We start from the raw sequence: 23,377 nt of genomic DNA on the forward strand, positions 1-23,377 counted from the left end.
TGTGATTCCATAAACATGAGAAGACCGGAGTACAAGTTTGTGTTGCCAGCAGCAATTTTGTCTGCTTTCACAGTAGCAAAACAGAACCATACTTAAAGAATAAGAGACCAGCAAACTCCTCCTGCCTTTGGAGCTTGCTAAAAGGGGGCCCCAGCTCAGCAGTTTGGACACTGAGTGGCAAACACCATCTGTATCCTTTTCCCTTCCATAAAAGGAACCTTTATAGGAGTGTAAAGGAAAACAAAGAAAGATTACTACCAGTAGTTATAAATGAATAGTTAATCATCCAATAAGAATGTGAGTTCTCTCAAAGACATTGTACTAAAGAAAATTAGTAAAAAATACAAAGCTATTGAACAAGGGTGCTCCAATAAGCAAGTGACAAACCTCAAAAAGCCAAACAAAAATCTCTCCCTAAGCCAATTTTATAGCTATTATTAAAATATAACTAGGAAAAAAAAAAGGTTTTAACTAGAATTTTTATTTTGTTCATTTTACTTAGGCTAATCTTGAGCTTCCCATATTTCTCCTTTCTGGTCAGAAAAGCTGAAGCACAGCAAACATGCCTACATGAGATTTGCTGACAGAATTCTAAAGCCAGTAAACTGCAATAAATACTGCCAGGGGGCACTTACAAACGCCTAATTTTTGGTGCTCTTTTCAGTTAGCCAGCCATAGAAATCAATACCGAGAAGAAAAATAAACATAGTTTTGACATGTACAGTAGCAAGAATTAGCTTTGTATCCAGAGGAAGAACAAGCCATTTAAAAAAGAAGTTAGTGGATTAAATATCCGAACAGCTTAGACTGCATGTTTATTCAAGCTGCGACAAGAAGTCAGTCAGTGAAGCAAAGGCCCTTCATTGTGAGTTTGTGCTCCACACAAACAGCTCTAACAGCTTTAAGTTCTTTTTTGTTTAGGAGTTTGTTTGTTTCTAAAGAGAAGGAGAATGTAATTGACCCAGTTGGAAGCAGTATGCTGCTGTCGGAAAGGCCTCTCTAGACATACACGAGACATCAGCACCACCACGAGGCAGTCAGCAGCTACTCAGCAAACGAGTAACCAAAAGCACATTTGGAACCTCCACTCCCCATCACGTGTAGCATACACACACAAAGCATCCTACATATCTGTGTACACTTACGTATAAAGACACAAATTTAGGTAACTTAATTTCAACAAAACTTTCTTTGTGCCTATCACTCGTAACGTTCCCAATGAAATGTACATCATCTGATGCTGAAAAATCCTGTTATTAGGTATCTGCTTGAACTTCTACTGTGAAAACATCTTCATATCTTGACTGATGTGAAGGTAAGTCAGTGCTTGGTTCAAGAGGCAGTTAAAGCTTTTAACTAGAATCATGTCAATCTACCTAGATCTCGCTTATTACTTATTGTTACTAGGCATAAAGGCATATGGATTCTCAAATAAAAATAATAAGACAGGGAACATTCAGGGACTTCATATCAGGTACAAGTGTTTTAAATGAATTTGGTATAATTCGATTCTATTTTATTTTTCTATTTTATTTTTTTTAAGATTTTTTTTTTAATAACCTTACTTGCTTTCTGAAAAAATGTGAAGTTTTCTAGTAAGTTCATCATTTTAGTTTTTTAACACAGCAGGAACAGGAAGTAATATAAAAAACCCAGACAGGATCCCTCAAAAGAATTGCAAGTAGTTTATGTGCCATCTCATCTAAATATTTTTCGTAGAGACTACTCATTAGGGCAGTGGGAATTTTCTACTGTTGAGCATAAGATTAAGTTCTTGACATTTTGGATAACCTTTAGTTTCTCAACCACAAACTGTTTCTCCCTGTACCTCCCTCATACTACAGCATTTGAAGGCACATCAGGAAAAACTTTCTGAAAGTATATAAAGACATTGTAGTAATTTCAGCTCCTGCACCAAGGAAATACAAATTTTAAGTTAGTATTGGCATACGTAAGGTTATATGCCTAAAGCAATTTTCATTTCTAGCATGGCTTTTTTTCAGTCCTAAATAGTCATGATTTGTAATTATTCACTAAAAGATGGATATTTGGATACCCAACAGCAAGTCTTGAAAGATATCAGCACTTTGAACATGTAGCAAATTTAGAATGTCACATTTCAACAAAAAGATTGATGCTCATAAGACTTTGAATCCATCTATTCACCATTTTCCCCTGATTTAGAAGTATTCCCCAATATATGTCTACTTCAAACTAGATGAAACTATCTTTACTGTCACCTTTAATTGGCAAACATGCATGATCTGTTTTCTGCTGTATCAAAAATTATTTTAGGCATTGCAAATTATTTTGACTTATGGTGGGCAAATTTCATTACTCTTGTCTAACAAGAGCAATGCAACACATGGTAGAGCTTTTCTTCCCAAGTTCTAATGATAAGCATCCCATGTGACCTCCCCTCTCCTCAGGACCAGATAACATCACACAGCCATTGTAAATTTAGTATTTTGTTTAAATTAATGAGAAACTTATGTATTTCATTATAATACTTGGGACTCTCAGTCTGCCCTCTCCAGGTAACACTACACAAAAAAATTATTTGCTCAACCTGAGTTTAATTTGATTGTCACTATTTTCTGGAAGGAGATGGAATGTCCTGTGAAAAAAAGTTTACACGGGGAAGGTAAAAGGTTAGTTTGACTCTCAGTTGTCTGGCATTTCCAATGATCTATGACATTTTAGATGACTATTTGTAGGCAAAGTCACTAAAATTTCTCATTATCATTAGAAAGTCACTAGAGAAAAAAGCTAAAAAAGAATTCCAAGTCAGACTACAGTAACTTCATCTGAACAAATTCAACCTGTCTAAAAGCAGCCCAAGAGGCATTAAGTACTACAACCTACACTGCTGCATGAAAAAGCTTTTTCTGCAAATTTATGAATTGCTTTGATACTAGCATGTTACTCTATGACCTCAAGAGTATTGTAGGATTCTTTGTACAGGATCCATTTTAGAAATTTAAGACACATTACCTTTGAGAAGTCTAGAACTACAGAACCAAAACGCAGTTATCAGCCTAGATGCAGGGGTTTAGGATAACCAAGAGTTTCAAACACACACTTCAGGTCTGTTTTTTTTTCCATATTCAGTATCTTAAATATAAACAGTTGTATGAATATGGATGCCTCTTTAAAAAACCCAACATTAAAAAATTACAATACACAGATAGTTAAGTAATTTTAATTCTTTTCTTTGAAGAACATAAAACTCCTCCCAGATTTGCTGAACTACACTTGTATTTTCAATAAATCAAAATCTATGTGGAAGAATGATTCTGCAAATTAATCCCTTAAGGCAAAAGAGCAAACAAACCATTTCATCTTCAACTTGTTTTATTTTATTAAGACAACAGCTAACTCAGAGTTAACAGTGCTGAGCACTCTCTGTTCATCATGCAAGAAGTATACTTAGTTTTAATCGTTTTCTAACTACGCTACTCAGAGACATTATAGGATTTTTGCATTCACAGGGCAGGGCATTTATTAACTCAAGCCTTGTCTCAAGTGTGGCACAATCAGAATGTTCTGAACAGCTGGTTAGGAAGATAGCCAAGATGCAAGAAAGATGTCTGAGCCTCCTTTTCAAGGGCAGCCAACTCCTGTACCGTAGGTGCCAGAATATCCACATGGCCTTTATAAAGTCCACCTGCCAAAAGACACACAATGTAGATGATGTGTTCAAAGCCATTTTTCAGCAGAACTAATAGTGCTTAACCACAGTCATTCAAAAAGTTAAAGTAACTTAGTTACCTTGTTAAAAAAAGGCATAAACAAAATAAAACCAGGCATACACACACTCTTGTCACTTGCAACCCATAGGCTGCATGCAACAAATGCAGAAGACAGCTAAGAATGAGAAGCTCTTTATCATTCTGTAGTTACACAGGAGACAACCACGAAACTGAGCACTGCAAGCAGGTAAGTATACCAAGGTAACTCTAGAGTAGTTCAGTGCTTACCACCCAGAGCTCTTTTCTGCCCATATGTAACTTTCCCGTCAAAGTCATCCACTGGTACTTTTATGTCTGGTTCAATTTGGGCAATAGTGCAGTTTAAGTGTTCTTCAATCTCCCCCAGCAACTAAGAAAAAAAAAAAGTTTTTAAGTACCCTTATAAGTCCAAGTCTCCCTCAAACCACTGTTCTGAACAGTCACATTCAAGTGCATTTTCAACAGAACAGCACTCAGAAAACAATTTGGTCACAGACACCAAAGACTAACATGTTTTTTGTTGCTCAAACAGACAATGCAAGTTCATTTCCAATGTCACTATGTTTTCACCCTACCTAGAAGCCATTACTTCACATTCTACCCTAAATTATATGAACAAGGTTACTTCATAATAAAGAGTTCATAGACCAAGCTTATTTTACTACAGATGATGTATGATTTGCCCTTTATTATAGCAAGAAGGGAAGAACTGCTTTTTAACAAGCATACATGGTTGGTATACAAATCCCAATTAAAACCTACTCAAGTGACACTGTTTCCAGATTAGAGAAACAACAGTTTTAAGTTACCTATAGCTTTGCAACAAACTGCCTAAACAAAAGTGTGTAACTAACATCACATAACTCTTAACAGATTTTGATTAGGAAGACTACAGGAAAGCTGAAAATAGGACTCCAACAGAATTAGTTGGGAATATTAAAATAAACTTTTATAATTAAACAATTATAAAACATACAACTTGCAAAATTTTCTAATTTTCTCTTCAAATGGAATCAAAAGTTATAAGGACCCCAAAGCTAGCTTTGTATTTCAACTACACAGCTAACCAAAGAACTGTATCTCAGAGTCTTTTAGAGGAATTAGAATATTCTGGTTAAGCCAAATGTTTACCTGCATCTCATTGTACCATATGGTACAACCTCCTTCTTCCTTCAGTCTAGTATTGTAACACCCTTTTCCACGACTACTGCATACATGATACCAAACCTAGAAACAGAAGAAAACTTGTAAACTTTGTGAAATATAGTTGAGTATGTTTATTTTGACTAATTATAGCACGAAAAAGAATTCAGGTATCTGTTTAAAATCCCTTTCAACTAAGCACAGACAAACAAGCAGTTTTTCAATGCAGGACGTTAAAGTCAAATAGCAGCTGTGGATAGAACTTCAGATGTTCATCTTTGGAGTATAATTACCTTTTCTTTCTCTTTCGCCACAAGGGAGATTGCCAAACCCATCCTGAAATATTAGGGAAGAAAAGAGAGAGAAATGTATTTCAGTAACTATTGCCAACTTGTGAAACAACAACAGAAAGTATCAAGAAATCACAGTGGCTACTCTGGACACATACATACCTCTCAGCTCTGCCCACTCTCCCAATTCGATGAACATAGTTCTGTTTTTCATCCGGGAGTGTCACATTGATAACTGTGTAAGACAGACACAATCCACAGAGAACACAAGAATTTTTGTTTTAATGTATGAGCTAAGGTCAGAGACCAGACACCTAAAATAACACTTTGATTGCTGCAATTCCTCTCCTTAGCCCACATACATACTTTGTTCTATTACAACAATTACAGGCATCATCACCTGCAACACCTTAAGGTACACTTAAGGCTTCCACTCTCAAACTGCTTTTTCCACGATTACTTTTTGGCAAGAATGGAAAACCAAATGAAGAATCCCCAACAATACAGAACATCATCAGGTATTTGAGAAGGCATGGTGAACAACCAATTTAAAAATTGCTTAGTTTAAGCATTTAACATCTACATCTTTTTAAATTATGCTGTAGGTGATATTTGTTTTAACTAGTGGACAGGACTGCAAATATATTGAAGCTCTGTGCAATTCAACAGCTTAAATTTAAAGTTATATCTTACCATATGGAACACCATGAATATCAATTCCTCTAGCAGCAACATCTGTGCAGATCAAGAAACGGACATCTCCTCTCTACAGAGACATAGTTGTAAATAAGTGCTATGCTAAATAAAGCAAACAAAATCCCAGGCAATGAAACCATAGTCCTTCACACCTACTTCACCTTTAAGTGTCTCTGTACATTTAGGAACACTTCAAATAAAGCAAGAATAACTCGACCTATTTACATAAATCGATAAATGGCTTAATCAAAACCAAAGTTTAGTATTTAAGTAATTTTTTTTAACTAATCAAGTAATAAAGAATTTAAAAAACAATGTAATTGCTACAGAGCTTAAAGTTAGTGGGCTTATTTGAAATAAAACCTATCTTCTCAATTCAAACTCACAAAGGTCATATTGACTGACAATACCGATTTCCATCTACAGAAATTGTGCCTCACCATTTCAGGAAGCAGGACATAGAGCATGTGAATTCAATTTATTTTAAAACAGAGAACTAGGAACAGAAATGAACAGATAAATTTAGATATTGGCAAGTGAGTAAAAAGCCTGCAAGAATCTGCTACATCACCTTAAATCTTTCCAGGTTTTGCTTTCTTTCTTGAGGTTTTCTGTCACCATGCAGACAGACACATGAGAATTGATGTCCCTTCCTATCAGGGCCTGAAAGAGTAGACATGCACGAATAACATCACCTATGACACAGAGCTACAAAGAACTTGAAAAAAAAAGTACATTTTTTTGGGCAAAAGTCTCAACTCAGGGAAATTTCACTTATTTTATTACCAACTACTGAGACAGGCAGTGTTGGGGGACAAAAAGCAAGGCAAATAGTTAAACACCTTTCCTCCCTCCTCCCCAGAGCAGATCTGTGCAGGTATTTCTCCTCACTCCTTCCTACTCTAGATCTCCCCCTTTCTTCAAATGTGTGTCTTCACTTTTCTCCTCACAAGTCCTCTTTTACTGTTCCCGTGTTTTCTCCCACCTTTCTTCATGTATACACTTGTATACACAGATTTCTTCCCATGTTTCTTGCCCTTACCAACTATCACTTTTACTAATACATGTTTCAGCAGAGGCACCATATACTCTTCTTATTGGTTCCAATTTTGGTGCACGGTGGGTTGTTTCCAGCCATTTCAGAGCTGTCTGGAACAGGTACAGGGCAGTTCATGGCCTTTTGCCACAAAGGGCACCCCTGCAGCTCCCTGCTACCAAACCCTGACTTTATTGCCCAGTCAGTATGTAAAAAAACTGAAGCACCATTTATTTGGTGTGGGGTTGTAATATTGGTGAACTCTATCATACAATTTTGGTGTTGAAATAAACAGGAAAGTGAGCAGAGTAAGGTTTACACAAAAGATATTACCTCCACCCTGCTGGATGAAGTACTGCTCCATATTATCACAGTCTATTTTAGTCCTGCAGAAAATAATGGCTTGGTCCATCTTGTGCTCTTTGATTGCCCGAACAGTGTATTCTCCTTTTAGAATTTTAATAGCTTCAGACCACATTTCTAAATAGAAGTAAACAAGTTATTTCACTCAAATTGTTTAAAAAAGTGAAGAGTCTTTGAACTGCACACATTTATAGTTTTCTCTAGCCTTCCAGTAGAGAAACTTTTATTATCAGAGCAAGTAAGATAAATCTTCAGTTTTTATCTCTTCCCTCCATGCTCCCTTGTTGCAGCAAGCTGATATAATACAGAAAGAACAAAACCACTCAGAAGTTCCAGGTTTTGTTTTATACACACCTGTTGTTTACAAATCTGCAAAATATATATTCAAGTCTTTCTTTCCCGCTCCCCAGAAACACATTTCTCTTCATAACTATAAAAATGTAGAAATAAAAATTTGGAGGAACATGACTAAAGGCCATTTACCTTTACTTCATAACATTTACAAAGGAGCATTTCAGAAGCCACTAGTTCATAACATTTACAGAAGAGCATTTCCTAAGCTATTACTCAACTAATGTTGCTGATTACCTGGAGTGTTAGCGCCAGGTCGTGTATTGTCTTTTGCATGCACTTCATCAGTCTAGGAAAAACACAAATAAAAAAGCCCCCCCCCCAAGTCATTAGTCCACACTTCACAGAGGAAATGCTTAACTCCATTAACTTACAACTAGCAAGAAATTAAAGTTTAAAAGTAATCTTAGCATTCTGTTCTCCCACTAGAAAAGTTAATCTATCTACCTTTAGCTAAAGAAAAGTCTTAAGTTTAAGCACAAAAAACTTGCTCATAAAAAAGGGCAATAAAATTATTATGTAGACACTGGACAGAAAACACCTTTCTACACAAAGGGAAGAATTAAAAATACCCAAACCTGAAAAAAAAAAAAAAGGTATTGTAGAACATGGTTAAATCATATAACCACAGTTGTTCCTCATCTTTTTCCCTATGCTAGGCTGAATCAGATATTAACTTAAAACCCAAGAGAAATGAAGTCATACTAAGACTTAACTAAAAGGTACTAACATACCTAACAAACAGAGGTTCAAGAAATAAGGGGTTAAGAAAACCTTTAGACTTGTAACAGCATAAGAGCTGGAAATACAGCCCAGGTTATTCAGAACTTGAAGACTAAAGACTGGAGCAACAACCACAACCTTCTCACATGGAGAGGTGTCAGGTAAATGCAGAATTTAAAATCTCAAATGTAGTCTGATATGAAACCCATTCCTCTAAAAATTGCTCATCTCGCATTGCTTAGAGACAAAACTACCTCACAGAATGATCCATTTTGGCAGGTTTATTTCCTCCTCATCAGTGAGAAAAGAGAGGTACTAACTACAGTTAGGTCACAGACCATTAACTGTGAAATGAGTGAAAAAGCAGTGCAGTGCCATTGTTCTCTCGTACAAATCAGACTGTTACTTTATCAAGTTCTTTCTCAGTTACGTTGGTAAGACTGAGCTGTTCAGAAACAGTGTCACTACATCACCAATATTACGCTGACTACCATGGAACAAACCATTTCAGATATACTAAGCTGTTCCAATAGCCAGCCAAGATCCTTCAACATTATGCCCCTGTTCTGAAGGTTAAATAAGTAAACACAGACCAACAACCTTAATTTTCACTTACTCTGATATGATTCTTGCCGAGCCTTTCCCAGAGTTTATCAGCTTTTGGATTTACAGGCACAACTACATGGTGTACAGTTTCAGGGACAGAATCTTCTCCTTTCAAATCAACCCAGGTGGGAAAATGCATGATCTTTTCAGATAGTTTTTTCACATCAAAAGAGTGGAGTGTTGCAGAGCACACAATCACCTGAGAAGAGACATATGGATACCACTGAAGATAAAGATTCTCCCAACCCAAAAAGGTGAGAGTAGAACTTGAAGAATGTTATGTAGTTGAATATCATCATGTAGCACAACAGAAAGAGTCCCTGACTGGATTTCCTCAACACAGAAACCACTCAGCTGGCAAGAGTCAAGACAAAATAATTTGCTTAACTATTTTCTTACAAAGACTCAATTACTTAATAGGAAGAAAGTAGAACTATTGAAAGCTGATGAATCAAGATTATTAGTGCATTAGTAATCATAACTTATGTAGTCACTTATTTTTCAGATATGTTTATATCTAATAATTCAAATTAAACTGAAAACTGCTAAACACTGGCCTTCAAGATCTAAAATCCTAAAAATACATATTCACAGGCAATTACTGAACCCATGAACAAGTGTTAGTTTTGGACAAGGGCTATAACAAACTCTGCTACAAAGAAGCAGACTGCATGCCAAGTAACAGTTAAAGTAGAGCACAGGGCTAACAAAACCAAACCCATAAATAGCCAACAAAACCACAAACACATTTTATACCTGAAGTCTCTTTCCATCTGAAGTTATCTGAGGAATTTGACTGTGGATCCTGTTTATGAAATCTGAGTATCCCTGGAGGAGAAGGCCATCCTATATGGGAATAAAAATAAAAGAAATAAAGCTGCATTTCTTCTTTTTCATTCCTCAGCCTGTACACTTCAGTAAGCAATACACTTGTAATCTCAAAAGGTCTTGCTTTTAATTAGCTGGACAGGTCAATGCATGGTCGGGATATTATTACTAAGGAGAAAGAGATATAGTAAAATTTGGAGTATTTTCAAGTACAGCTGCTGTGCTTCACAGTAAGATCAGCAACTTCTCCTAACTAATACCCCAAGCCATTTAATCTTTCTGAATATTCAGTTGTACTACAACAGATCAGAGAGTTGCGCTCATTTCACAGCATATTGACTGCAACATTCATTGGCTTCAAGACTTCTGGGTTAACTAACATTCTGATCTTGTCTTTGTCCTTCAAGTTCCCTGCACAGGGACAGACTTCACTACTTTGTGAACACAGTTTGAAATATATTTCTCTAACAGAAAATTTTCAGACTTAACAGAGAGGTTACAAGGGGAAAAAAAGTATGTAGGTTACTATGGTTACAAATAACAAGAGGATTAAGCTGGAACAGTCTATAGGTAGCTAATTGTTGTTTCACTGAAATATCAAATACTGTAGAACAATGATGTTTCATTGACTCTTCCTGCAAATATTGTATTGCATTTAAGGACAGAATCTAAGCAGCACTTAGTTATATACATACAGCTTCATCCAGAACCAGGAATCGAACTTGAGATAAATTAATCTTCCCCGTTGAGACCAGGTCATCCAGCCTTCCAGGAGTTCCAACAACAATATCCACCTATGAAATACATAAATAGTATGAACTGGTCCCATAAGTCCCACAGAGGCATTGTCAGTTTTATCGAAGTTTAGCATCATGATACAATTATCGGTATAATGCCTTCTTTTCTATTACTTATAACTTCATAAAATCCTAGAGTAATTTGGGCTGGAGGGAGCTCTGAGATCATCCGGTCTCCACTCCCCTCATCACATGCAGATAAAGGACAGTTTCCAAGTTGCTTTAGGTTGCTGCCTTACACAATTTTCATTACCTTTAAGGAGAGAGATCCTACAACCTCCCTTGGCAACCTGCATTTTCCATGGCCATTTCATTGTTCTATGAAACACTGCTTCTATGGACATTTCATTAGCAGAACCTGGGAAGTGCCCCTTCTCTCCTCCCATGCCCCACAAGCAGTTTAACTTCGCTATCTAAAGCCAAACAGATTTGTTTTCAAATGGGGATAAAATAAATTTAACTTTTCCCACTGTGGAAGAACACAAAGTCTATCAACTATAAAAATAACTTAAGATTTTGTCAGACAGAAGGGGTGTACCATTACAAATTCAGCATTCACATAAAAGTCTATTAATCTTCCAGTTCAACTAAGTTTAAGAGAAAATTTATATTTTGGCAGCTAGAATCATTGGAAAATTTATCGAGAGCAACTTGTTCTCATTTCCAAGTGAGTCTTAAATAAAAAAATTACTCTGTTCTCTCTACAGGATGACTGAATTGATTGTACATTCCAGGCAGCTCAAGCTAGACCAGTTCCTTCTATGTAAGACTGATCTGCAGTGTAGGTTGACCTTGATAATTGCAGACTAGTTTTATTCACATAAACATGGAACAGAAGTCAGTAGGAAAACTGTCTTGTTTGTTAAGGACAAATGGCAAAAAGTTACACCTTTATTTTAAAATTTTCAGGAGTACTCAGGCTTCAATAGAATTTGGCTAAGTACTATAAGCACTTATATTGACAATTGCCATGGAAGTAGAACTGCTAGACTGGTGCAACATGAGTTTGTTATGAACTACACATTTTCTTTTTAACAGGTTTACAGGAGTTACAAGAAGCACCATTACTATTCCCTAGTAACATGATCATGAGTTATTCAGAACCCAAGCTATTAAACCATACGGAAAAAATACAACTTACTCCTTGTTCCAATACAGAGAGTTGATCTCTTGCAGCAACACCACCAATAATTAGCAGCTCCCTAAAATTGCATCAAAATATTTCACTTTTACCCATTTATTATATTCAGAAGTACATTAAACATCTGGCTGAAGACTGGTTCTTTTATTAGTAGCTGATGATTAACAGCTCTAAACAGTAATTTTAGGAACAAAATAATAGGAAAAAATTAATTTTGAAAATTCATCCCATGACATGTAGTGCATTTTAATTCAAGTGAAAGATTTGTTACCAAATTGTATTTGAATTTAATTACTTTATAACTGTTGTAATTAAATCCGTTAACACCATTATCAATTTAGTCTCATAAAAAAATTTGTTCCTTAAGAACACCTTAAAAATAATGTTAGTTTAGTAAAGTTTGTGTTCCTGAAAGTTAGAAATGCAAATAACAATAAACCATGTGAATCCTAAATTATAGCTTTCCTCTTCCCATTGCTAATCCCCTGCAAATCTAGTAAATGCTCTTGTAAATTGACTGCAGTTTAGTTTAAATTTTAGAAGCACAGTCAAAGCAGAAACAACTTTAAACCAAAGCAACTTGTAGACTATTAATTTTTCAGAATTCCATCTCCAAGATAATCTGTGCTGTAAGCACATGAACGTAAACAGAGCAGACCCTATATATAACTATTTGTTGGAGACGAAAAATACACAAAATGAGGGGGTAGAGGGAGATGGGGGCAGGAAGATGTTCAAGAGAGAAGGGCAGTAAACAGATAATGATTTTAGTCAAAAAAAGCATGTGAAGTATCACATTAGTTATCATTGATAATTAAAAAAATCCCACCCACTAGATCCGTCATACCAGAAAAAGGCAGTCACATTAAAAAGCCCCCACTCCTAAGTGGTCTGACTGTAGATGAAAAGTCATAAGGTTGCTTGGTAGCACATTATTAGGGAGACTATTATCAGCAGCACTGCAGATTAAGGTCCATTTAGCTACAGAGTGGAACACCACCCATGCCCCCACGAAGTCACATGCATGGACAATATCATAAATGCAACTAACAGATTCACTGTTACCTTAATTTGGGATTATCAACATATTTTTTGAACTGCTTCACATTGTTCAAAGTTTGTTCTGCCAGTTCTCTTGATGGCTCTACAATCAATGCTTTTGGAGCATTTGGAAGGTTCTGTGTTTGAACCACTTGTGCATTTCCTGAGTGGAAAAAAATAGCCATTAAGACAAACTACATTCCTATCCAGGAATTTGTGACTGGAAAAAACTGATAATTGAAACAGTGTCATTCTAAATTTTCCATTAAAGGGTGATATTATTTCTCACTCAATCATTAGTAGCTTCAGATTAATATTCAGAAATTACAAGTGGGTATACTGGTAATGCAGGATAATTCATTTTATTGCAGATCATAAAGACCCACACTTATTTTTAAGAGGAAGAAAATTTGGTATACTGTAAAGAAAGCACTAATATCTCTTCATTACTGCTTTATTTAAGATCTCACTGGCAGCAATTAAAGGGATCAAAAGATACTATGTAACACAATCCAAACATAGAAACAAGAGAAGCATAAAAAATCTAACCTACCTGAATGCTGTGATTTTACAACACTACCATCAGGAGCCTTGCAAAGGCCGACATAGCCATCTTTTGGTGGAAACTTGAAATCTTCTTCACCAAAATTGAATTTCAATTCAGCATTCTAGATTTCAACAAAGTTGTATCATATAGACAGTCTCAAAAGACCATGTAAAATGAGAAACAATTCAATAGTGAGAAACTAGCTAGACAAGGAAGAGGGGAAGGGTCTTTTTCTTCCCATCTTACACATTCCTCTTCCCCAAGTTGTCACAGAAATCTTGCTAGAACTTAAAAAAACCCAAACAAGGAAGAAAAAAAAAAAGCCAACAGAAACAAAGCACTTTTTCTAAACCTGTACATTTCTCTAACTACTTACACATTTTGCTAAAATCTTTACTTCTCAAGAGATCAACCCAGAAAGACTAACTCCAGAAAGACATACTACTACACTACTGTAATGTTAGGAGTTCAGAAGAAGTGAAACAGGAATTCTGGCACTTTCAAGCTAATTGCTTATATCTGTTGAATCATAGTATATCCAAGTTTAATACACACAAGATAGCAGTGGTATTAGGAATTAGTTATCCATGCTTTTACCCTTATATTCAAGTATTAAAATTTTAATTTAAATATTTAACTTAAATGGTACTCAAAGCTAACACACATTGTTGAGACTGCTTTAGTAGTGAATACTGGAAGACCAAAGAAAATGAGCACAACTACAGTAACTGTAGGTGGCTATGTGAATTTTACACCTAAGTAGTTTGTTATCAAATGCAGAACAATTGTAATGATCTTGGAGATCTGTGATATTCCTAAATTACCTTCAGTACACAAGCTGCAAAAAGTGCTTGGTTCTTTATGTGTGGTGGGATTTCAAACGCAAGGCCGAGGTCCTTTCCTGAAAGTAGGGTTAGTTCAGTCAGACTCTGCATGTGTGTGCATGTCTCTCCCTGCCCCTCACCCAATAAAAGGATCCCAATAAAATTTCAAAGAAAGTGAATAAAACTTACCATTTTTGGAAAATTTTATTTGTCCTTTATCTATGTCTAGATAACATCCAATTGTATCGTGCATAGTGAATTCCTGTAAAAAAGAATAGTTGTGAAGCTAAGAGATTTTACTGTTCAGTGCATTAGGAAGACTTTAGTGCTTACATTCTGTCAACTTTTAGTTTTCCCACTTCTCTCTATTAAATGCTGATTCTTGAGAGAAGCAAGTTCAATTTATTCCAGTAAGACCACTGTAAATAGCTTGCACATTTTTATTTGGTTACAGATCTTCAGTAAATGGCCCAAGTGATCTTAGATATTTAGACACTTATTACTGATTTAAATTTATGTTAAAAACCAAACACACTGACAATGATACATTTAAGTCATTTAACTGGAAGTATTCTGCATTATAGAAAAGTGAATTAGTCATCTATTTATTAGCCAATGTGAATCTAAGCTTAGAGCACCAATCATGGCACCTATATTTTGACTATACAAAAAGACTAACTCTCGAAGGTGCTGCTATATGCATGCTATGTATACTTAAATATGTCATTTAAATATCTTGAAATCTGTTAATTGTAAAGGTATTCAATAAAATCTATATATCAAAGTGTTTCACTACTAGAAGAGCTACAAGAGTCCTAAAAGTTGCAAGTCTCATGGCACTGAGTTCATTAATACCACAAAAAGACTTGAGTTTCTGCTGTAATATTCATATTTATATAAATTATCCTTAAACATCTGAACTCAACTGGCATACTACACAAAAAACACCACAGATATTCCCAGTAGACACTGCAGAAGTGTACATTAAGGTACTGGCAAACCCAACTCAAGAGCCAGAAGTAGCGCACCACTATGTCTTACTAGCATTTTGTCATGCATTTTGACATATCAGCTACACAATTAGTTCTACTTTAACTACTAGTAAACAGAATATGATGCCCTCACTTGGACATTCACCAAGGTACACAGATGGGTTGCTTTGTTCAAAGTAAAACTGAAATAACTCAAGACATAAATCCCAGAGATTAGTTAAACTCTAACTTGTAACACACAGAAAAGTTTTAACTTTTAGATAAGCATCAATATATTTGTAGTCTAGACACAATCATAAGTCTCAAGCTGATAATTGCTTTTGTCAAATCTGTTAATAAGCTTTTATCGAAAAAATGATTCAATGCTTCATTGTACTTTTGCAAGTGAACCTCCTTTAGAATTTAGCACTATTACAAAAGACAGTTGATTGTTACAGCACAAAACCAATGTCAAACTTTTAATGTTTCTACCAAACACAATTCAAGCTTACCTCCCCATAGCTGTCAAATTGCTTGTTGTGAGACTTCTTACCAGTGCCACCAAAGCCAAAGCCAAATTTATCGGTGCCTGAAGACAAAACAAGACTTTTATCTTTTGGATGACAGCTTATGCTTTTTTCTCTTTGTTTCAGCAACTGAAATCTCTGACACTACCACGTGAACAAATAATACACACTGCTAACTACAGACTTCTGGCTTTGACGTATACCAAACCATTATTTTTTGTACCAGCACATTTATTGATTTCACTAGTCTCCAGTCATCTTCATTAAAAATCCAAAATGGAAATAAAAGGCAGAAAGTCACAGAAGGTAAGAAATACTGCCACCACCTAAGCAGATTTCCTCTTAGAGGAAGAAAAACATTTGCACAAAAAGTTTTCAACTCCCTGGTATCAGCATCCTTCCCAAGGAGCCCATTCTCTCCAACACTAGAACAGGACTTCAGCCATTCCATGTGAATATGAAAACTGTCTGTGTGATTCTTTTGAAGGAAACTCACCCAAATCTAGGGAAGCCTGCATAGTTGACCAACCGACTCTGCACAAGCCTTGGTCATGACAGGAAACTTCATAGTAGTATTTCCCTTTAAAAGAAAGAGAAAGGTTCTAAAACAACATCCAAATTCATCAAGGTGGTTCAGTCTGGCTACTTCCAAGCCCATGCAAGTCTAACATTCCCACCTCTGCTGAAAGTGTCAACCCCTATTGTGTCTGAGTGAAACGTTTCTGTAGGTACCTGTGTATGGAAGGAAGAAACCAGCAGGCAAAAGAGACAAAGCACACACAGAGGTAGCATGTGAAAGGCTCCAAAGGAACAATAAGCAAGAGAGAACAGTGGTTCTATTAAATCCATGAGAACTGATAAACTCCGAACACCAGGTTCTGCCAAATCAGTACCAGACCAGCAGCACGCACTAGCATCAACAACTGCCACTGCACCCTGAAGCACATCCAACTGGTTGTTTTCTACAGACAATCCAATTTACAGACAGACTGTCCAATTATCTGCACACCTGATGAAATGAGACTGTTCTAGGGTCTTTCTCAACACCCCACCAGAACCACTGTAGTATCAGAATGGTTCTGCTTCTGAGTCAAGTGTTGGGGTTGGCCTCCCAACTGTTGCTGCAACCACAGAACCATGAAACTTTTACATGCACATGTCTGTGTGAAGTGTGTAAGGAAACAACTGAAAGTACAGTGTGCACAGCTATTTCCTAATAGTAACAGTTTAATAAAATGCATTCTGATGAATATTAGTTACGATTCTCCCTACTCTTACTCAGTCTCCTATCAGGGAAAAGGTAACTTACAACATAGGGAGAAGAAAGCAGAGGTACTGGTCACTTCAAAATCTTCAGCTAGCAGTACATTTGGTCAGATGGACAGTAAATTTTAGATGCAGCCATGAACATTAACAATGGGTGATAAGCAGGTATTTCAATGGAATCTTTTCTAGAAGAGTCCCCAAAACACAGTTTTATATTTACCTTTAGTCACGCCTCTAGTTGCTCTGCATCCATGCCATTCTTTAATCTCTCTGCTTTGACAACACAAACCATCTGATCCAATTGCTGAAAATTGCAAGACAGTTTTAGTTAAAGAAATTGTCTCTATAACTGTTTTTAAAAGAAAATTTCATGCATGCTTTCCTCTAGTTAATTCTTTTTTACCAAGTGAACATTTAAGACAACTCACCAAAAGCTGATCCTCTATCGTATGGGTTCATTTGCCATTTATTGAGCACTAAGTTTGAAAGACAGAAACAGAAAAAGCAATAAATCAAAAGGCAAGCCTGGAAAACTCAAATTAGAAGTTCACAGTGTTTGGTTTAACTTTCTGAGTAAACACCTTTGTTCCAATGCAATTCACAGGAAGTCAAGATGAAGGCCTACAGCTAAAAGGAGGGGCACACATGCATAATGCAAATCTATTCTATGGAAGTTTACATTATTCTACTAAGGAGAGCACAGATAAAGTTACTTAAAAACAGAACTGAAAACACTGAGGACTTTTATAAAATAAGCCAGATATCCCACATAATCACAAACAAATTCAGCTAGAAAATATCCAAAACTACATGAAGAGCAATCAATTTGGTTGCATTATTTGCCATTTCTGTTCAAAGCTTACATTAAGATATTTTTTCAGAGCATCAGTTAAAATGTCATTACTAAAGAGCTAAGAAATGTGCACATAAAATTTCTGATTTCATCTTTCATATGCTCAATAACATGTAATAAAGTTTATATACTGTCAGTCCCATAAAACCCAACCTATATATACCACAGACTGGACATGGTTATTAGCTTTACAGTTGCAAGCTTATTAAAATGAATGTTTAACAAACTCTCAGATACTGTGAGGATATGATCATGGTTACAATCCACTGTATATCACTGAATTCTGGCCCTGCTCAGTTCAACGTTTACCAGTACAAACACAGCAACTCAAGATGTTGTTATTCACTTCCAAACCTAGCTAGAGGCTGAAAGGAAGGCAACAGCTCTAGTCAGCACAGGAGAACTGAAAGACTCTACAGTCACACAAAAATAAGTTTGAGCCTAGAAGAGCCTTCTGCTTAAGCCCACTTAAGAGGCCCAAACCAACTGTGTGATGTCATAGCTGGTGCCTCCTCTATTCCTGCACCAGAAAGATTTTTTTAACTCCTTTTAAGCTGGACATTACCAGCACTCCACATCTTGCAAGGTACTGAATTAGTCTGGCAAGGCAGTAAACTAGTATGGCTTTCAGAAGAACACTGAAAAGCAAGTTGTGGATCAGCCAGGCTTAAAATGAAGACAAGAGCATTACTAAGAGACTGCAGTTCAATGCACACCAGTTCTTTCCATGATTCCACCAGTAAATTTATATTCACTATTTAATAAAATCCTGAGTGATGATTCTCTACTTACCTTAGCCAAAATCAAGGAAAAAATACTTATCTAATGGCAAGTTAGCTTAACTTCACTTTGGAAGGTGGCAAAATCAACACTAGTTAGTGTTGATTAAGGACTTAAGGAGTTGGACATATAAAAACTTACCTGCCCCACCAGTTTTAATAGTGGCTTTTCCTTTCTTGCCTTCCATTTGGTCCTTCAGTGTTTCATAAACAATCTGGATAACTGGAATGCTAAAAGCCTAAAATGAAAAGTTATTTTCATTCCACAATTTATACAGTTACTTCCAGCCTGGTTTTCAGGTATAATACTCAGGACCAGGAACACTTAAAAACATTCCTACATGTCTCTTGGTATAGACTATTAGTAATAATGCATACATAACACACCACCTCTACCACTTAAGACTTATATTCTGCTTATTTAAATTTGATTACTTACACCAGTTTTTCCACTTCCAGTTTCAGCAGCCTATAAGGAGAAAAATCAGAGTTTATAATAACCAGGACAGTAAGGAGAGTTCTAGAATTCTATTTTAATAAATTTACTTTTTAGCAAGTGTTACTTTGGTTACAGAATCAAGAACACAGAGATCCACAAAAGACACGATGAACAAGGCACACCAGTCTGGTGCCTTCAAGGTTATTGACACTGCAGCATTGGCTTAGGCAGTATCAGTCATGTTCCATACAGATCTGTGTCAGGTATTTACAGCCAAAATGAGGGCAGACGAAATCAGATAGATCTCATTCATGTGGCAGTGTCTGTCAAGTAGTTAAAAAAATGAAGCCTAAAGAGAACGAATTCTATCTGCAAGAACAGCTGGAAACATACCAGGAACTCACAGAGGATTTTAGCTGAAGAGTATAGTTCCTACTGAAGAGGGACAGGAGAGCAAGTCTAACCACAGAACCTTCTGGAAAGAATGAAATTGACCCCACAAACAACAATTAAAAGACACAGGATTTCTGTGAATAGGCCTATCCTGAATACATACCATAAGTACATCACCACCTCCCAGGATCAGTGGGATGGATTCTGCTTGGATATCTGTAGGAAGACTAGAGGAGGAACACATGAGCACAAGTCAATGTTGTGAGTAGAAAAAGAGATTTTTTGCTTACATAGGAATTCACAGAAACCATGTGAAAGGTATAGCAGGTAAATGTTATTCCTCCTGGCTTGCAGCTAAGGAACTGAAAAAGATTGCATCTACAAGGAGAGAAAAGGAGATGGACCTTGACAGAAGTGTCTAGTGGATGCAATGGATTCAGCTGCACCCTGACAAGAGGGTTACATCTCACATCACTATGCCAAACTATAAAAGAAACAGACTAACTATACATTCTTTTTCTTGCTGTCTTTAAAAGATTGTCCCTTTAAAGCCACTTACGCAGCCCATACTGATAACATTCTGAATGACAATTCAAAACCAACTCTGAGGTGAAAGAATTTGGCCAAGTAAGTAACCAAAACCAGGAATAATGACTTTTTTAGAAGACTGACACACAAGCATTCTGAAGAACACAAAATTACACCAGTCTAGAAAACATCTACTAAACTAGCACCAATTATGTGACAGTTTCATCCAGTAATCCCATGATACATAATAAATAAATCAGAAGCACAGAGGCTTTTATCAAACAAAACAACTGAAATACAAGCAGTCATGCTTTGCTTGTTCAAGTTTAAATGTTACCACTGCAGTCACAATTTCTGTTCTTCAGTCTTTCACACTAAAGAGAACTGCATCAGATGTAATGACAGTTAGAAGAAAACCCATATCCACTTTGTTTGGACGTGGCAATGGAGGTATCTTAAGAAGCATGCCATACATTGCTAAAGGGCAAGTTAGAATTTGCCAGGCCCAAAGCCACTCCTACTTACAGCCAGTCCATCTCCTCCACCGCTTGAGCTATCTCAGGCATAACACCCATTTCTGTAAGACAAGAAAAAAAGGAACAAGCAGGGTTATTTACCTCAACATAGCCCAAAAGATATCCAAGTGTCAACACTTCCAGCTACAGAAAAAAAAAAAGTGATTAGTTTACTATTAGAATACATTATATATATACTTTATAATTTGCTAAACTATACCACCAAGCAGAGATTCTCCTATAAAACCCTATTATTACCCCCTGCAATACACAGAAAAATCATGATAAACCTCCTGTTCTTGAAACCAGTCAGACTGAGGAACGAGCCTGCCTTTTCAGCAGTTCCTTTGTCAGACCCACATATGCAGTAAACCATGCGAACCCATTTCGATAACCACTCCCGACAACTTGCAAAACCCCGACGACCCGGGGAGAGGCACCTACATCCACACAGGCCTCTCGACCGCCAGCCTTATATGTGTTCAGCCACACAGTACCGCGGACCCGCACGGAGGGCGGCCCGGGGAGCCGCAGAGAGACCGGGAGCCTGCGGGCAGAAGCGAGACGATCCCGCAGCACCGACACCCCTCAGGGCCCCGCGCCACGTACCCGAGAACGCCGCCATCTTCGAGCCGGAACACGCCAAACCCCTCAAGGCGCAGGCGCACGGCCCGGCGCCGCTTTATGGGGCCGGGTGGGCGCAGGAGGCGCCGCGCGGCGCGTTCCGCCCGGGCCCCGGCCCTGCGCCCCCCTCGGGGGTTTTGTTCGCAGAAGTGCCTTCGCACACAAACACGCCGAGTTATTTTTTTAGGCACACGCTAATGAGGATACATTGTTCTCTATTTTTTATCCAAATTCTCCAGTTACCCCAAATTCTGCACAATCTTGTTCTAGGATAACTCCTAGTGAGTTAATCTTTGGGTTGAATCTTTGTGGTGTTATTATAAAAACAAAATTGGATTGCAAGTGAAAAAATGGAGCTTCTACAGTTAGACCACTGGTGCGTTTGTCTTTTAAGTGGAAGGCACAGTATAAACATTAGGAAGAAGTTCTTTACAGATTGCTTGGGCATTGGAATGGGCTGCCAGGATGGTGGTGGAGTCACCGTCCCTGGAGATGTTTAAGAAAAGACTGGATGTGGCACTTGGTGCCACGGTCTAGTAGGCAAGGTGGTGTTAGGTCAAAGGTTGGACTCAATGATCTCAGAGGTCTTTTCCAATCTAGTTGATTCTGTGATTTTGTAAACTATTGCCTACTGTTTTCCATTGTGAAATACAACTTCAAGCTTTTCTAGGCAGCACTGAAACACAGACACATATGGTTCAAAGGCCAAATAAACACCAAGCATCTCTGACAATGTAGTTCTCTCAACTACTGTGTTGCAAATTGAGTAATGGTTTTGTCCTGGAGGCTTGTTTCAAGACCTTTTTTAAAACTTACTGAGCCCTACTGACTGCTAACTTACACTGTAGAAACAGGTATCATGCAGAGAAAAATACAGCAGATATATTATACCTTTAGTACCAGGCTGTTTCTCATATATTAATAATTCCTTTGGTAGTAACTTCCTTTGATGTGCTTCCTTTCTTTCAGTATTATTCACTATATCTGTCAATCATTATTTTGCATGCTTTCAGATAAATGACAAAACTAATAATTTTTACAGACACAGATATGAATAACGTACAGATTCAACCATGATTCTGAGAAAACCTGTTTGTAGGCAGAACTCGATATCAATACATAGTGCTGCTTGTTGGTGTGGAATGTGGAGTGTAATTTATGATAAATTGTCCATAATTCTTTGAAACTTATGAACACCATGTTATACTATTTATCGTTGCTGTACAAGCTACATTGTCAAATACAGTTAAAGAAATGTTAAGTAAAGAGACAGTCAAAAGGCATTTTTTTTTCTCAGTGGTTGTTTCTTCTTGAAGTATTTCCCAGGTATCCAAGAGAGCTTTCATATTGCCCTGAATCCCTAGTTTGAGAATTTAAATTTTAGTTTAACCTAATTCTAGGCGACACAGTTGCCTACAAGAAAACACGCACTAGACTCAAGCAAAAATTAAGAGTACAGGAGCAGAGGTGGCTGGGTGTGAGGTAATTTTATTTCTATTTTACAAATAATGAATTCGCAGGACAGAGGCTGAAACCTCAGTTCTTACATAATTATTTCAAAGAATCACAGAATCAATTAAGTTGGAAAAGACCTCTGAGATCATTGTGTCCAACATATGACCAAACATCACCATGTCAACTAGACCATGGCACCGAGTGCCACATCCAGTCTTTCCTTAAACACCTCCAGGGACGGTGACTCCACCACCTCCCTGGGCAGCCCATTTCTGCCTAATTCTGTCTAATCACCCTTTCTGTGAAGAATTTCTTCCTAATGTCCAGTCTAAACCTCCCCTGGTTCAGCTTGAGGCTGTGTCCTCTTGTCCTGCTGCTGGTTGCCTGGGAGAAGAGACAGATTCCCACCCGGTTACAACCTCCTTTCAGGTATTTGTGGAGAGTGATGAGGTCTCCCCTGAGCCTCCTCTTCTCCAGGCTAAACACCCCAAGCTCCCTCAGCTGCTCATCATAGGACTTGTGCTCCAGACCCTTCACCAGCCCCGCTGACCTCCTCTGGACTCACTCCATCACCTTAATGTCCTTTTGGAAGTGAGGGGCCCACAACTTATAAACAGGCTCATTTTATCTGCTCGGCAGAGCTGAACCCTATGAGTCCTACACAGCACCACTGGAAGAAGAATTTGTGAGAAATACACCTTTTGCTTTTTTTCTCCCCCATTTTCTTTAATTATCCAGTATGGGTTTAATTAATACGCTCAGGCCTCGCCCACATCAGGCATTCCCTATCCCGAGCGCCCTCACTCGCTCCCGGGGCCGGCGCCGCAAGAGTTAACGCGGAGCCGTTTGGCCCCTGGCCGGGCGCCGTCGCGGCGGCGGCCGCGGGGAGGGCGGTACGGCCGCGGCCCGG

At 37.5% G+C, this 23,377-nt stretch overlaps 1 protein-coding gene across 3 annotated transcripts; it reads right to left on the bottom strand.

Annotated features, from left to right (window-relative positions):
• Positions 1-3,336: 3,336 nt before the first annotated feature.
• Positions 3,337-23,186, bottom strand: DDX1 (DEAD-box helicase 1). 3 transcript variants are annotated; one of them, XM_018088823.2, is made up of 26 exons: positions 23,166-23,186; positions 20,399-20,450; positions 19,509-19,572; positions 18,953-18,982; positions 18,656-18,752; positions 17,310-17,357; positions 17,102-17,185; positions 16,112-16,195; positions 15,601-15,677; positions 14,307-14,379; positions 14,118-14,194; positions 13,300-13,414; positions 12,771-12,909; positions 11,706-11,766; positions 10,463-10,561; positions 9,696-9,785; positions 8,950-9,138; positions 7,848-7,899; positions 7,230-7,376; positions 6,432-6,523; positions 5,858-5,930; positions 5,327-5,399; positions 5,168-5,210; positions 4,863-4,958; positions 3,981-4,101; positions 3,337-3,667 (listed from the first exon to the last, which is right to left on the bottom strand). In XM_018088823.2, exons 2-26 carry the CDS (start codon positions 20,446-20,448, stop codon positions 3,537-3,539), a joined length of 2,205 nt encoding a protein of 734 aa, XP_017944312.1. In that variant the 5' UTR covers positions 20,449-20,450; positions 23,166-23,186; the 3' UTR covers positions 3,337-3,536. The 3 variants fall into 3 exon arrangements, with proteins under 3 accessions (XP_017944312.1, XP_017944310.1, XP_017944311.1); XM_018088821.2 differs by lacking the exon at positions 23,166-23,186 and adding an exon at positions 20,998-21,085; XM_018088822.2 differs by lacking the exon at positions 23,166-23,186 and adding an exon at positions 20,833-20,912.
• Between the last annotated feature and the right edge of the window lie 191 nt (positions 23,187-23,377).

This window comes from Manacus vitellinus, unplaced genomic scaffold, assembly GCF_001715985.3.
Source record: "Manacus vitellinus isolate BGI_N305 unplaced genomic scaffold, ASM171598v3 scaffold_11_pilon, whole genome shotgun sequence".
Taxonomy (NCBI): domain Eukaryota; kingdom Metazoa; phylum Chordata; class Aves; order Passeriformes; family Pipridae; genus Manacus; species Manacus vitellinus.